This window comes from Lissotriton vulgaris, chromosome 4_1 (genome assembly GCF_964263255.1).
Source record: "Lissotriton vulgaris chromosome 4_1, aLisVul1.2, whole genome shotgun sequence".
NCBI lineage: Eukaryota > Metazoa > Chordata > Amphibia > Caudata > Salamandridae > Lissotriton > Lissotriton vulgaris.
In genome coordinates, this window is record NC_141691.1 from 1,466,912,060 (window position 1) to 1,466,929,022 (window position 16,963).

The following is a 16,963-nucleotide window of genomic DNA, read 5'->3' on the forward strand; positions in this document are numbered from 1 at the left end:
TTCTGCAGAAAAACGAGTTTTGCAAAACTGAAAGCACTCAGCAGGTGCAAAAGTTCAAACTCATCATTAGTAACCATTCCCTGTAGTGATTCCTGATTGGGGCCCCTCCAGAGTTCCTTTGCTAGTTGCAACAATTCTATGACCCTGCTCTGACCCTCACAGCAGGCTCATAGAATAGCTACAAGTAGGCCACAAAGGTCCTGGAAAAAAATTGCACTGCAACAGAAAGCAAATTACAGATAAGGAAGCAGGTGCCAGACTGGAATTTTAAAACAGTGACACATTAATAAATCAACCCCAAATTAATTCATGTCAGTTGAAGCAGGGCAGGTGTGCTTGCTTTCCCCCCCCTATAATCTACAGTGATGAACCAGAGGGTGGCATTGATGTACCAGAGGGTGGCATGGGTGAAACAGGGTGGCAGTGGTGAAACAGAGGGTGCTGTGAACCTGTGATGATGAACCAGACGTAGAAACAACATAGTCGCGACCGTTGCGAGCCGACAAGTAAGTTCGCAATTGCAAACTGGTACAAAACCCTTGCGAACTGGCAGAAACCCTTGCGAACACAAAAAAAAATTCTCGCGAATTTGCGGATTTTGCGGATTGCGAGTTTGCAAATACGCAAATTCGCGAACGCCAGATTCGCAAAATTCGCCCATGCTTAATTTCAAGAATAGTTGTCCGATTTTACTACAACGTACGAATGGTATGTCTGGTCTGAGAGGTCGTGGTGGTTTTCAACAAGCACCTAGGGGTAGAGGACGTGGTACGTTTCCTCAGAATGAACGTTCCTTTCCCCCTCAGAATTCTATGAATTATTTTGATCAACAGAATGTTCCGATTGTTCAGTCTGCTCAGTACTACGCGGATGACTATTATGTTCAAAGCGAGAGTACTGGTTTTAATGATAGCTAGGACAGCCATGGACAAAGAGAAGGAGTAGTGTCAGTTCCAGTAGACCAGAGTGGACCTTATGTTGAAGTAATTACATCAGGTGTGGCAGAACCTTTTCTTTTGGATACTGGTGCGGCTAAGAGTTCTATCATGCACTCTAAACTCCCTGGCGCACCTTTGTCTGGCTTGATGAATGTCTCTGTAGGATTTTCTGGCGCCCCAGTTCGTAATCCGGTCTCTTGTCCTTTGCCTCTTTCTATTGGGCCTTGTGAATTGGAAGCACCCCTTATCCTAACGGCAAGTTGTGGTGAGAATCTGTTGGGTTTGGATTTGTTGAAAAGATTGCATGCGACATTACATTGTTCTCCTTCGGGAGTACATCTTACGTTGGGTAAGAGAGTGATCTCTCTGATGTACTTGTCTAAAGATCGGCTTCCACTGGAATTGCGTTCGCTCCCTGATACTCTCGGGGCTACAGGTCCCAATGATGTTGGCCTCTTGCAGATTCCACCCTATGTTGTTACCCTCAAGTCGAATGCTAAGCTACCTCGCATTCCCCAATACAAGATCTCTAGTGATGGTGAAAGAGCTCTTTTAGCGATTATCTATGATTTGGTTGAGAAAGGTGTGATTGAAGAAACGAGAGGTAATGTGTGTAATAGTCCTGTTCTGCCTGTCCTTAAGCGTACTGATTCTTCCCAGCCACCTGTGTATCGGTTTGTGATCGACCTTCAAGAGGTCAATAAAATTGTCGTGACACAGTTTCTTGTTGTTCCGGACATTACTGCGTTATTGACTATGAACTCTGCGTCATCTGCTTGGTTTTCTGTTATCGAGCTGAAGAATGCTTTCTTTAGGATTCCAATTGCCGAAGAAAGTAGGGATATTTTTGGCTTCTCTTTAGGGCGCCGAAGTTTCCGGTTTAAGCGCGCTCCTCAAGGTTATTGTGAGAGTCCCTCCATCTGAAAACTCAGCTTGATACTTTTGTCTTGCCTTCTGGCGCGACTCCTGTCCAGTACGTGGATGATCTGTTGGTTGCTGCTGATGATGAAGAGATTTGTAAAGAAGTTACTCTTTCTTTGTTGCGACATTTGCCTGACCTTCATCATAAAGTATCACCTTCGAAGTTGCAGTATTGCCGCCAAGAAGTGACCCACTTAGGTCATCTCTTGTCGAAGGAGGGAAGACGATTGACCCCAGTGCGTATTCAAGCGATTGCTCAAATGACTGTGCCATCCACACAGAGAGAGGTGCGTGCCTTTTTGGGTATCACCTCGTATTGTAGACAGTGGATTCCAAATTTTTCTTTGCTAGCGAAACCTTTGTTGGCACTTACTCTTAAGGACACACCAAACCCTCTTCCTTGGTCTGACGAATGTCAGAAGAGTTTTTCTGAGTTGCGTGATGCATTGTGTTCTGCTCCGGTGTTGGGTACTCCCGACTACAGTAAGCCTTTTACACTCTACGTACACGAGAGAGAAGGTTGTGCGTTGTCAGTGTTGACACAACAATTTGGAGACAAGCAGCGCCCATGTGCGTATTTTTCAGCTACTTTAGATCCGGTAGCTAGGGCATTGCCTAGTTGTTTGAGAGCTACAGCAGCAGCGGCTGTTTCTATCCGACAGTACGCTGGTTTGGTATTGGATAATACATTGATTGTGATGGTCCCACATGCAGTGGATACCTTATTGAATAGAACGAGGACTCAGCATCTTACTAGTGCGCGTTTGTCAGGTTATGAGTTGACGCTTTTGGCTATTCATGTGCACATTAAGCGGTGCAACACATTGAATCCAGCTACATTGTTGCCGATTTCTGTAGAGACAGATGCTCAGGAACAGCATGATTGTTTTCTCCGGACAGAGGAGGAAACGAAGGGTAGAGTTGATCTGAAAGATACTCCTCTTTCGAATCCGGATGGTACCTTATGGGTAGATGGTTCATGCTTTAAGATTCCTAATGGCGATACGACTGCAGCGTATGCGGTTACAACTTTGCACACGATTGTTGAAACAGCACGTATTGCACAGAATTCAGCTCAGGCAGCAGAGTTGATTGCACTGACGAGAGCGTGTGTGTTGTCGAAAGGAAAGAGAGTGAATGTGTATACTGATAGCCAATATGCATTTGGCGTGGCTCATACCTTTGGACGTTTGTGGAGAGAAAGAGGATTTCTTACTTCCCATGGTACGAAAATTCAGCATGGACAATTAGTGAATAAACTTCTTGAGTCACTTACTTTGCCGACACAAGTTGCGATTGTAAAATGCAGTGTACATAGGAAAGTTACGGATGATGTTGGTCGTGGCAATGCGTTTGCGGCTGAAGTAGCGAGAGAAACGGCGAAAGATGTGACGAGCCGTATGTATGTTGCAGGTCCTGCTAGATGGGTTATGGCAGGAGGAATGTGTGAAGACACGATTGAAAGTGTGAAATCGATTCAGGCAGAAGCTACTGAGAAAGAATTGAGTGTGTGGAGAGAGACTAAGGGAATGTTGGATTCGACTGGCTGTTGGGTTGAGTTGTCGGAGCACCAGCGATGGTTGTTGCCTGATGCGTATGTGCTCCCAGTGGTTACGATGGCTCATGGGTTGGCTCATATCAGTTCAAAAGGGATATGTAAGTTGTTGGCTCCGGTATGGCAGAATGCTGGAATTCCTAAATGTGCTGAGAATCTGGTTAAAAACTGCATGATTTGCTTGATGCATAATCCTGGCAAGGGAACCCCAACTCCAGTGGGTCATTTTGCTCCTCCAACGTATCCGTTTGAGATGTTACAGCTAGACTTTATTCACATGGAAAGATGCAATAACCTAAAGTATGTCCTTGTGGTTGTTTGTGCCTTTTCCAGATGGATAGAGGCCTACCCCCTAAAGGATAATACTGCTTTATCTACAGCCAAGGTTTTGCTCAAAGAAAATTTCCCTAGGTACGGATTGCCAAGGATGGTATGGAGTGACAACGGAAGTGAATTCATGGTTCAGATTATGAAGAAAGTGTGTGCGGGTTTGGGAATCAAACAGAAATTTAATGCTGCGAATCACCCTTAGTCAGCTGGTTCGGTCGAGTGCTATAATGGCACTCTTAAACTTAAATTGGCTAAAATACAAGCAAGCACTGGCCTTACATGGCCAGATGCTTTACCGTTGGCACTTTTGTCCACAAGGACGACAGTACATTCTCGTGTGGGACTTAGCCCATACGAGATTGTTTTTGGACGCCCGGCAAATGTTTGGGGTGTGTCGAGGCCGAATGAATATAGCGACATCGAGTATCCTATGTTGGTTGATTACTGACATGACTTGACTGCTAAATTGCGTGTTTTTCACCAACAGGTGCATGATACTTTACCTTCAGCCTCTGTGGATGCAGGTCACTCGATTCAACCTGGCGAGTGGACCCTGGTGAGAAACTTTCAAAGGACAAAGAATCTGGAACCGAGGTGGACAGGTCCAAACCAGGTGTTATTGACAACTCGGACTGCTGTCAAGGTTTGCAGCAAGAACAATTGGGTGCAAGCCACCCATTGTAAAAGGGTACCCTTACCCTTACCATACGACCAGTGGGTCAGAAATGGCATTGCCGATTCTGAGACTGAAAGTGTTCCGAGATTTGTGCCTTATAGTGACGCACATTTGAAATGGACTCAGTGGGAACGTGCGGATGATGAAGTTCTGCAAGAAGCTATGCCATTGCATTTGAGACTTGACACTACGCAACCAGAGACACTTTTCCAGGATCAGACGGTGCCTGGTGAAGAACGCTATAATCTGAGGTCTAAAAAGGACAAATAAAATTTGAATTTTTTTGAGAATTATACTCTTTCAGACAAGAAACTTTTTTGTTCTATTTTTCTTTTTTGAGCTACCATTCGAGCTCAGCTGCAGGTTCACGGTATAAGTTCTTAAGGGGGGACCCGCGTATTGACAAAAGGTCTGCGGTTCTAGGGACGTCTAGGACGCCTGAACGCACACTTAAGGGAAGAAGGAACATTGCCGTGAACAGCACGTTAGAGGATGGAGTTTTTTGTAACTGAGAGAGTTGTTGAGAAAATGGATTTTAAGATAAGATTCTATACAATAATACGTAGCAAATGTTTTATCATATTGTGTTCTTTTATGTTTTTAGGTATCACATTAGCTTGTGTGGGTTGGATTGTTTATGCTACACCACTGAAATCTGCACCCACTTCCCAACCTATGCTTTCCTCTACTACTGTTTCTTTTCACCAATTTTACACGTTGCCTGAACATGAACAGACAAGGAGGTCAGAATTTGTTAACAATTTGTTTATACAGCTGTTGCATCAGCATCAGTTGGTAGTAAATACCACTAATTGTTGGGTTTGTGGTCTTATGTCTCAAACGACAGATAGAGGTATGCCCTATTTGGTTTTGCCTTTTTCTTTCAATGGGTCTGTATGGGCTTTTCAGACTATGTTTATCTATGCAAATGAGGTATATCCCTTACGTTCTGTGAAAAACAATCCAAGTAATAGTGCCTTGATAAAGGAAATAGTAGATATGATCCGAGATATTGCGGCATGTAATGCTATCCCTAAGGATAAGGTGCAGGCTTACGTTGGTTGGAACATGACTGGATATAGTACCAGCTTGACAGAGAAGGAGAGACGAAAAAGGTCTCCCCCGATTTGGATTGTACCACATTGAGGCCACTTTTGTTTGCAAGGTAGTGGTCGGAATCCGAGAGCTCAGCTAGGTAAGAGTGTGTGTGCTCAAACCTATGTCTATTCATCTCAGACTTCTCCGTTCGTGCCAGCTAAAGGCACGTATTTTGTTTGCCACGACAGAGCCTACACATGGTTGCCGCCTGATTTTTCGGGAACTTGTTATGTGGCATTTTTGCTTCCCCCTACATACACTACAACTCCAGACTATCATAGGACAAGATATGGCAGAGGTGTCTTCGATCAGGAAGATACCGCAGCACAGGAAGTAGGAGACTTTTTCAAGGGTTTCCTACCATTTTGGGGTCCTATGGCCAATAGCAGGAATATACGACAACTTACGAGAGTGGTTGAGGCCACTATAAATGAAACTGCAGGTGCCCTTAGTAATGTTACCGCTGAGCTTCAAGCGGATCGTCTTATGACGTTACAAAACCGTATGGTTTTAGACATCATACTTGCAGATCGAGGAGGGGTATGTAAATTGATCCAATCTAGTTGCTGTGTTTTCATACCAGATAATGGCCCTACAGTATACCAAGCCATCTCTAGACTGCATAAGGTTTCTGAGTCTATTCATGTGGACGAAGGAGACTGGTCATTGACTGGATGGTTTTGGGGTCTACTGTCCAAATGGGGATGGAAGATTCTGATGTTCTTTGGTATGGTTTTAGCTATCCTTTTCTCTTGCTGTCTTTGTATCCAGTGTGGTCCCGCCATTTGTAGTCTTTGCGCTACCTTGTGTGTGCGGAGACCTGTTTCGAGAGAAGTGGAGAGTAGTAGGATGATGCTCCAGCAACTCCTTGATGATCTGATGAATATTGATATAGACCTAGATTCATATTAACATGAGTTTGGGTTATTGCCTACGTAATAGCAAAAGGAGGGTCTGAGGTTCTGTAAATTCTGTCTTGTCCTGTGAGGTTATGGTTCCGTCACGATTTTGGTGATGTTGTACCGTATTTAGTAAGTACGGCTAATATGGAGTGAATTTGTCACGTTAACTAGCGAGTTCATTACGTATTCAGAGACTTACTCTCGAATATGGGTTCCATTTTATCCGTGCCTCCATTTTGTGTTGCCATCACGCAGGCCGATGAATGTGGTCGAACGAATAAAGCGACCTGGCCTTCTCATATTGGTAAACATTAACTAGGTTCTTCTTGACTCTAAGGTGAACTGTAAGAAACTGACCCATTCACCTGAAACTGACCTCGCTAAGCCAATTCCTTGGTTGATCGTTGTCTGAGGTTGCCAATCAATTTTCAGGACATCGTTAACTTTTAGGTTCTTTACACATGCCTTATCTTGCTCATTATCTGTAATTGTTTCCTTTCTATGTTCCTTCATTACATGCATTGTGCTTTCAATTATGGTTTTGTCCGACTTGTGGAGATTGAATTTGAGACATTCCTAATAATTAACTTGTGGGTTGGGACAATGTAAATTGAGGTTTTTGCTATGTGATGCTGCGTGGGAAAATGTATCTTATTGGCTAGAATTTTGCGCAGTGGGTGTGCATTTGTAATGTGAATATTGGGCATAAAAAGGGATGTTTCGCCTTACAAAATTGAACAGTTTCCTGAGGTGTACACCGTGTTGTATTTCTAGGACTTCTGTTACTAGCTGCAGCTAATAAATTTGGTCTTTGACGCCACCCAGAAGTATTCCGTGTCTCTGTATACCAAGACAGGTGAATCCGAAGACTTTGGGCGTGCCCCTGGCGCAGCTGGGTTTAAAACCCAGTTCTTCAGGAGGTTCACATGACCCTCCCTTAAAAGCAGGGACATTTTTGTGTTATAGAAGAAAGTGATGGGACGCTGCGACTGTCCTGGCAAATCCAGGACCTCTGGTCACCCTACTTTGTATATATATGTGAATGTGTGCTTCTGTGCATGTCAGTCTGATGAGTGCATGTGGTGCATAAGTCTGTTTGTGAATGCATGGTGCATGATTGTGTGTCGGTCGGTGTGTATGGTGCATATGTGTGTGCCGCATGATGTGTATAGTGGTGATGATGACAGCCCATGGCATCTCGCGGTTATTCCCTGTTGATCTGTTGATAGCACAGACATTGCAGATCTATTTATAAAAACCTTGAGAGTACCGCTCCTGAAACCTGCCTGTTAAAAGTTAGGCCCACTCACTTTGGTCACGCTTGGTAAAAATTCGGCCCAGCTATTATCACTCCATCACTTTAGTAGTTCACGGGCCATCACTGCCAGGGTGATCTCTCGAGCAGACTCACTGTAGTTTTACGAGCTATCATGCCGGATGCAGTGCAGTGCTTTTAGAATCTCATAGAGGTTTGAAAGTACAATAACTATCTGAAGGTTGCTGATGGTGACACTTTTTAAGGGCAAATGCATTTTTACCTTGCACTCAGTACACATGCCATCGCTTACAACCTTCATACTGACACGTTTTGAATTAAAAAGCAAATAATTCTGGATGGTTTCCTTTATAACGTGGCAGGATGGCTCCTCCTCAGAGGGAACACACACACTCCGTACTCAAACCCAATTGAAACATTCTTTAAAAAAAAAAACAGGCTTCATATTTTTTTTTCAGGACTAACATAAATTCAGTGCTTATTTTTCAAGCATTATAAAACACGTGCGCGGAGGCTCTCCAGTTGTCGCGCGCCGAAAACTCCAACCCGTGGCATACATTCCAATGATGACATAACTTGGAGGGCACTTGTCTTACCTCGTCCTGCTGTGCATTCAGTAGCTGCAGCTTCATGTGCTTCATGTAGGCCATGGTAATTGGCATGTTGTAATCAATCATGCTGGTCACCAACGCGGGGGGCTTCCCGTTGTCTGCAAAGAGACCAGAGCTTGGTGAATGAATATTCAATGAGGGGAAGTCCATCTACACTCGAAGACGATTACTTTCAGATAAAAGTTCCTTTCAGTTTGCTATTTTCAGAAAACGTGCAAGGTCTCCTAAGAAGGTTGTTATATATGAAACGCATCCCAGTTAGAAAAAAATCAAATGATTAAAGACACCAACGCAGCGCGGGAACATGCCTGAGGAAAATGTGACCCTCTCTCTTACTGGGTATTAAAAGGTGGCGGTCATAACTGGTGTACTGTTGGCCCCTCACACTCCTGGACCCCGGGGCTATTGTACAAGCGTCAATAATGATAATCATGCTGCGCCACAAGTGCCAGAAGTCTCACAAGCCTTTCCCGCCCTCTGCTCGCGCCCAATGACGCACATGTAAACGAATTCAATGCAGCGCATGCGCACTTTCAACCCCTACCCAGCCGGCAGCAGCACTGGACACCTTGACAGGCAATGACCAGCAGTGAACGCTAATGAGCTGTCGCCCCCCCCCCCCCCGCTGGGAGGGGGGGGGGGGTCAGTGCTGACGTTTTCTGCAAGCCAGAGATGACAGTGAAAATTATCCTGCCGTCACCACAATGGAGTCAACAGAAACAGATGAGTAATGCTCCAACTCCAAATATGCTTATTTTATTTTTGAGTTGAAAAGATATCACTGCCGCCAGTATGAGGAACCCATTAATAACAGAGGCGAGGAACATGTCCAAACCGTCCAGAAGCCTACTTACTACATGTTTGGGATCCCAATATGACCTTATTGTAGGGAAGTAACAAAGACTAGTCATATACATCTGTTGTATCATACAAGCCCTCTGCACTTTTCCTTGACTCTGCTGCCGTTTAGATCTAATAAAGAATTTGCCATATAAGTGGGGGAGGATTTGAGCGATGTAATTGTATACACCTTCTGGTCATTACTTATTCTTAATGAGTTGAATGAGAAAGAAGCTACGTAGAGCAATGAAATTAACAGTAGATAACTAAAAAACGTAATTGTCCGGGCACATTTCAACATAGCGCTATTTGCATACTACTGCTGTGTAGCTGTTTCCTTCGCCTATTACTTGGCATCTCCTAAGTCTTCTTTCTTTGCAATGGGACTCTCAGTGCTTGGCGATTATAGAGAAAGGATGGGCGCTTTTTTCTGGCATCAGGACTCTAGACCCCATTTTGCTAAGTAACACCCCCCCCCCCCCCTCCTCAGCACTATGTGATCTTGATGTTGCAAGTCACAGAGGAGCTCTGTAGCTATGTAGAGGCACAGGTTCCTCTTTGTGAGTACATTTATTAAGTCCAAGAACTCCTCAGTGACTCTCAGTGTCTTTGTTACATGTGTTTGGGGCAACTTTATTCATTCCAATACATAGTGTTCTGTATGTGTGGTGTGATGTCTCATCTGTCCCTCTCAAGCCTCTGTCGTAATGTTAGTAGCGCTAAATGTCTAGTGACATCTTATAGATTTTTAGTTCTATGGTGCTAGTTCCAGTTGTGCTCACCATCAAGACATCACATATTTAGCTATACATATATATATATATATATATATATATATATATATATATATATATATATATATATATATATATATATATATATATATATATATATATATATCTGTCTCTCTTTGTCTCTCTCTCTGTATATATATATATATATATATATATATATATATATATATATATATATATAGGGCCCGATTCACAGAACTAACAAGACAAAATCCTAAACTTACTACCATTTTGGTATTCACAGAAGGCACTTACTCATTTTGGTATTCATATTCACAGAAGGCACTTACTCATTTCGGTAGTCACAGAAGGCACTTACTCATTTCGGTTTTCACAGAAATCATTTAGGAGTCCTAAAGTTAGGAGTCCTAACTTTACTACTCGTAAACTGAGAAAAATCCTAACTTTAAGACTTTCGGTATTCACAGAAGGCATTTAGTAGTCCTAAAGTTAGGACTCCTAACTATACTACTCTTAAACTAAGAAAAATCCTAACTTTAAGACTTTCGGTATTCACAGAAGGGATTTGGAGTCCTAAAGTTAGGACTCCAAACTTTAGGACTCCTAAATGCCGTCTGTGAATACCTAAAGTTAGGATTTTCCTCAGTTTAGGAGTAGTAAAGTTAGGACTCCTAACTTTAGGACTCCTAAATGCCTTCTGTGAATACCAAAATGAGTAAGTGCCTTCTGTGAATACCAAAATGGTAGTAAGTTTAGGATTTTATCTTAAGTTAGTTCTGTGAATCGGGCCCAATGTTCTCAGCCCATTAAATGGCGGTTTCGGGACAATAAAATGCTCCATTTACAATTAAAATACATTTACATTGATATTGTCAAGACAAACTGTAGGAAACATATACTCCTTCATAGGGCTATGTCCCTTGAAAAAACGTTCACCTAAGCACCAACATACGACCATACATGTTTAGTACATCTACAGCCATTACATCACAGTCACTACATTGACAGCCGCTATATCATGTGTCACATTTGTTTCAATGTGATTGATAATAGTAACTTTCGGTTCTACCATTTTACAACGCTGGCACAGGCAGTGGATGGTACAAGCTGTCATGGCCTCCTTAAAAATATCTTGGGCCCTTGGCACTTTATTTATTTATGTATCTATTTATTTATTTATTTTATAAATTGATTATTGCATGCTAGATCCTTTCTCACTTTCTCTGTCATTAAAATTCGCCTTGCATTAGACTGGCTAATTCCCTTTCTCTCTAAGGGCTGACCAATCACGGCTGCGGGGCCCTGCTGATGACTTGGCAGACATTGGGGTCCCTGCACTTCCACAACAGTGGTTGTCTCTTGGCCCAAAAGAGGATGAGTTTCTTCCTACAGTGGCATATACTGAAATACAAAATTCATGCCATACAATCCATATTCATTCATTCCCTTTTTAGTGAGTCACTTGCTCCGGGACGTAGATAAGCACGAGAGATATTCTTATCAATGCACAATGTTTGTCTTCTTCTGCATGTTAACTCCCTGTTTTACACCAGAATGCACCTCTGCTGAGAAGTGTTGGCACTCTCCCTTTAAAATGAGAGAAGTGCAGTACTCAATACCTGCCAATTTACAGCACTGCTCTGAGTGAATATGCAAGACAGTCTCAAGTGAAGCAAGTAAATGTAAAGGATAATTTAAAGCACGAAGTTATAACAAGCTAAACAAGTGCATTTGACACCAATCCTACCTTTGTGCTCGGCGCCATCTGGGTTTAAATGCATTCTCTTCTGACACTCCGAGCAGCTCATTAGAAACCGTGTCACTGCCTCCCTCGGCAGGAAAGCGTACGTCTCGGAGATCTGCAGTGAAGAGAAAGATGTAGGTGTTACAAGGCAAACAGGGGAGCATGAGTTAACATAAACTGATTACTGCGCCAGGCCTGCGGTGAAGCGCATATCACCATAATGCCAGGCAGCACAATGAAAGCATGTTCTTCGAACCCAGCACTACTTCGAGGAACAGCAGCCTAATCCGACTGATTGTTACCTAATGACTGCCTACACTTATTTATTTATTTAAAGAGTTTTATTTATATAGTGCTGGCTAGACCCGAAGGTATCAGAGTGCTTTACATAAGGTTCCACAAAATTACACAGTACATTAGAATCGGGTAACATCAGTTGCTAGAAAAAAAATTCAAGAGCATGTATACAAAGAAGGGTAAGGGGGCAGGGAAAGTGAGGTAGGGGAAGATAGGACAGGGAGACAAAGGTATATCTGCCAGAAGACCGGCTGGGTAGGTGACGACAGAGGGGGAAGTCCAAAGCCCATCTCCTCTTTAGCCATCAGGTAGCTCCACCGAGCAACGGGCAGAACGCTAGGTCTCCACTACGGTGGCGACGTGGAAACACCAGTCTCTCGCTGGCAGTTCAGGCGAGTTCGGCCTTTCAGATTTACAGTTTGCACTTAAAATTATGATGCGATGTTACCAATAGCAGAAATCCAACAATGACAGTTCTCCTGTCTTTTGCAAAGAGGGTTGCCACCTTTCTTAGAAAAAAAAACATACTGGTCATTTGTTTACGGTTTACTATCCTGGGATAGGCAATAATTGGTTGGTGAAAAAGAACGTGTGAAAAAATATGTCATGATTCTTTTGCACCATGGCTTTATCCCTCTGTTTGCTCTAAGAATCATTCTGAAACAAGTTCTGAATACTTTTATAACTGATTTCTTTTTATAACTGATTTCTTTATGTGTTTGCTGTTTTAAGTGTATGTTCCAGAAGGGGAAATATTTTGCATTTCAATTCTTTTCCCACTAATTTTACAGGCCTAGAATTAAAAATACCGGCCAGGCCGGTAAAAAACACAGGCACCAGGCAACCCTATTTACAAAAGAAAAAGACCGTATGTGCCTATGTTTGCAGTGTTCCATTTTAAACAAAATCTGCAAAATGTACTCTGGGAGTGAAAGTGATAGTAAGGAGTGACATTATTTTTTGTTCTCACTTGCCATAAGTGAGGCTTGTGGAGTTTACTCCCTATCCTCAGCGAACCACAAACCATCACAGGAAGTGCCTGGGGTCCGATCTAGGCCTAAAAATTCACAAAGGACATCATCAGGTCCTGCAAGAAGGCCCTGCTTTGTTTAGAATGGAGTTCCAAATACAGTTACTAGCTGTGAAGATCTGCCTTTATCTTTTTAATTGACTCTGTATTGCTTCAGCAAATATTGACCACTCTGCATCCATAATGACAACCTGTTAGTTTTTATCAGCCTCCATTGGACTGCTACACTTGCAATGCTTGGAATCTTTAAGGGTTACTGGTGCAAGTGACTAGCTTAAGAAAAATTTTTTTTCAGCCTAGGCAGTGGGTTTAAACTCTTTTTCATACATTACCACATGACAGTGGCAAAGTATCTCATAAAATGTGTCAAAGTTGTACAATTAAAAATAAAGTGAGAGCCATGACATATAAAATGTTCATAGTACAAAAGCAGAAAAGACTGTGATACTAGACATATACTTAGCTATTGAGTAGGGGTAGGTGCGGGTAAACTCTGCCACGCGGCGGTTTGCAGAGTTTTTGCCAAACTCAGTGGCAAAACTCAGCGAACTCCGACAGCAGGGCAGAGTTTACCGCCCACCCTTAAGTCTTGGGGGGTGTATGGTTACAAATAACACCCAGATTCACGGCACTATTCCATAACAGCATTTCGGCCGAAGCCTGGACTTATGAAAAACACAGTATTATGTGCAAAGGCGCAACTAGAGCCAAATTTCTGGTGGGGGGGGGGGGGTATACTAAAAATTTAGGGGGGCTAATTCTTCCAGCAATAGGCAGAGTGGAGATGAAGGGTGAAAAAATTACAAAGCCTCACAACAAAGCCTCGTTAACACGTAAATGGTCTTTTAAAGTCCTGTGAAGTACTCGGGTGTGGCTGCAATAAGACGGACACCAGCCCGGGACGCTGTCTCAGCCCAGGCTGACACACACGACTAGGGGGCTGAAGCCCTTTGAGCCCAATGGGCATTGCACGCCTGCACGGAGCACTTGATTGGACACCTGCTGATCACATGAGACTGGTGCCTTTTTATTGAAAAGCTGCACTGCTGGGTAGACTTAACAAAGTTAACTGACGTCATTAGGTACGTCCATATTCTGCAACTAAACAAAATTCCAATGCTCCCTTCGTGGAACTATGAGAGATTCTCAAACAATGCTGGGTTCAGTTAGTGGGAGTCACTAAAACATTAAGGATGAGAAATAAACATTCACTTTTTATTGAGCTTTTAATGTTCATGTCCTTGTTTATCTTTTCAATGAGAGCTCTAACACTGTGATGAATTACAAGAATACCCACTTTAATAAACTATGCATTAAGATAGAATCATTGGCCTTTTTGCGAGCTAATGGCACAAGGAATTTGGGCCAGGAAGGCGGTGATGCAGCGGGGGGTGAGGCGGGGTTCTCAGCCCATATACAAAGAAGGAAAGGTGAACTTTTGCATGTCCACAACAGGGAGCGGTCACTGGCTACAGTGGCCCATTATCGACAAAAGAAAAACTCACGATCTCAAAAACTTTCCTCTGACCCTATGATTCCATACGTGTTCCCTTTCTAGTTGAAATCTTCTTTCCTTGAGCCGTGTGCAAAACCCAAACACTAGGTCGAGATATATTGTGTTACTCTTTTCAATACAATTTTTATCACGCATGGATTCTTGAGTCTTGACTGAGAGGCCAAGGAAAAGAACAGAAGTGAATGGGAGCAGGGCAGGCCTGCAATAATTTAAAATTGTAAATCAGTATTTCACTGTCTGCATTAGGGGCTGGAGAAGGCTCCAAAGACCCCATGCTACAGCTGTGTTACTAGCCCCCAAATAATCACTGCAGTCTGCACGGAGAAAGATGAAGGCCAGAGTTCAATCAATCAATCAGGGATTTGTGAAGCTGTGAGATATATTATGAATAGAGGGGTTCGACCCATGTAATCAGTGGGACCTGGGTGATAGGTTAAGATATATGAAGGGGTCCCTGACCAAACACACAACAAATACTTGAAACTTCACTAATTTGTTTGAATAGAAACAACACAAAAATGATGGTGGACAGTGTTTTTATTATCACTGCACCAAAAATCATCTATTGATTATGCAATTGCTAGTATAATATATACAATTCAAGTGCGCCCACAGAGGAAGGGGGAAAGAGTGCAAGGGAAGGGGTGTGTTTCAATTAGTTAACATCACTAATCAAAATTATCATTAGGCACCAATCCACAACTGAAAACATCATTATCATTGATCCATATGTTGAGGATCAAGAAAAAACACATGTTAAGCGCCGTTTGGGGCTGGTGCTGAACCTTCGTGGGAACCTTTGGAGGGTTTTCATTTACTGTCTCTGCTGCAACTGAACTTCTAGGGGCGAAGGAAGACCCACGAACTCTGCCGATTTCTCCCGCCCTAGCGCTTTGATGGTAGGCGCTTGGAAACTTCACTTACCAGGATTCCCTGTGTCCCTGCTCACCTGGCTGATTGACACGCCCACAGCCTAGGCGTGTTTTAACCCGCCCATAATCCCCGCAGCGCGGGAGCGTGCCGGGCTAAGCCCGGGCAAAGGGCGGGCCCTCTGTGGCCCTCAGAGGCCAGAGGAGGTCGGGACGGGCCACCCCGCTTGGCCTTCAAGGAGGAGGTAAAGCCTCTGATTGACTATCCCACTGACTATTACATCTGGCTAGAAACAGTTATCTAGACCCCTAAGGAAGTAGTTACATAATATATCTCCTTGGTTGCACCTATGCCTTAAGATATAAGACGGGCACGCTATAGACAATTATTTTATTTTTTATTTATTTATTTTTACAGCTTAGCTTAAATTTACCCCTACTAGCATGGAATCCCCTTCCAAAACAACTAATACAGCGCCTAATCTCCCCTGGCTAGACGAATTAAATAGTATGTGCAATATCAGGTACACCTTTGTTACATCACCCCATCCGGTAACAAACACTAGCCCGCTAGCCCGCAGCGTTAGTATACAGGGGCCTCCACCTACACCCATAAAAGCAAATGCCCAAAGTATAACTCCGTTAAGGTCACATCTGTTAAAAGGAAACATGACGGGGTAGGAGAAAGTGGGTCCCAAACAAAAACATCAAAATTGCTAAATGTGTCCCCAGGTATAAATCCGCCTGTTATCACTGCTCCGTTAACTCCAGAGGTGGGCAATAAACTAGATGATTCAGCATCCTCGTCCCAATTGGCTTTACTGGCCATGATCGAACAACTGCTTAAAACTATTATCCATCCCCTGATTGAAAAAATTAACACCCTGGGGGATAGACTGACGGGGTTTGAGGAAATTGTTAAACTCAATCTAGCAAAATCTTCCCACACTATAACATCTAAGTGTTCGCCTCAGACTGGTCTCCTCAATTCGCCCAAACAAACTAAGCAAAACACAGTTCCTCCGACACAAGTAACATTCCCTACTACTGTGTGCCCACTTGTCCCTAAGGCACCACCCATACTTGCCATAGATCGCAATGTCGAGCCCAGATTAAAATGTATTAAGACTCCTCGTATTAATCTTCCCCCAGAGGCAGCTCCATTTGTGTCCATCCTCTCCGGGGTTCCTCCACTGAAACATGGAAAACCTGAGAGAACCACCGACCTGCTAAACAAAGTTAAGTTTTGGCTATCGAAAAATAGACCCTTACCCCATAACCTTGATGGCAGGATAGTCAGCGTGAGGAGAGTGGGTTGGTTGGGTCCCCTTCGAAAAGATATCTGTGGCGACCTGGTTCTAATTAGATTTAGGAGCAGACAAGTTGTTCCCTATCTCCAGTCATGGCAGCCCCAAGAAGGTGATGGTCCTATAACAACTTGGGACCTACACGATTTTTACCCAAGTGAATCATATACCCCCTTTCGGAAACAAACCGTCAATAACAACACTAAGCTGGGTTACAGAGTTTGCTCACCAAATGATCGTAGTATCCCTCCCTTTAATCGACCGCAAAGCAGTTTTAAGTATAGCAACTTTCCTCAAT

General features: G+C 43.3%; 1 protein-coding gene across 4 annotated transcripts in view; it reads right to left on the reverse strand.

Annotated features, from left to right (window-relative positions):
- Positions 1 to 16,963, reverse strand: part of NOL4 (nucleolar protein 4) — a 713,110-nt gene that overhangs the window by 407,695 nt on the left and 288,452 nt on the right. For all 4 annotated transcript variants that reach the window (XM_086965702.1, XM_086965703.1, XM_086965701.1 and 1 more), the window contains exons 4-5: positions 11,650 to 11,761; positions 8,293 to 8,405 (exon numbers count right to left, since the gene is read on the reverse strand). In XM_086965702.1, the coding sequence (XP_086821828.1) occupies positions 8,293 to 8,405; positions 11,650 to 11,761 (225 nt within the window). The remainder of the gene's footprint in view (positions 1 to 8,292; positions 8,406 to 11,649; positions 11,762 to 16,963) is intronic.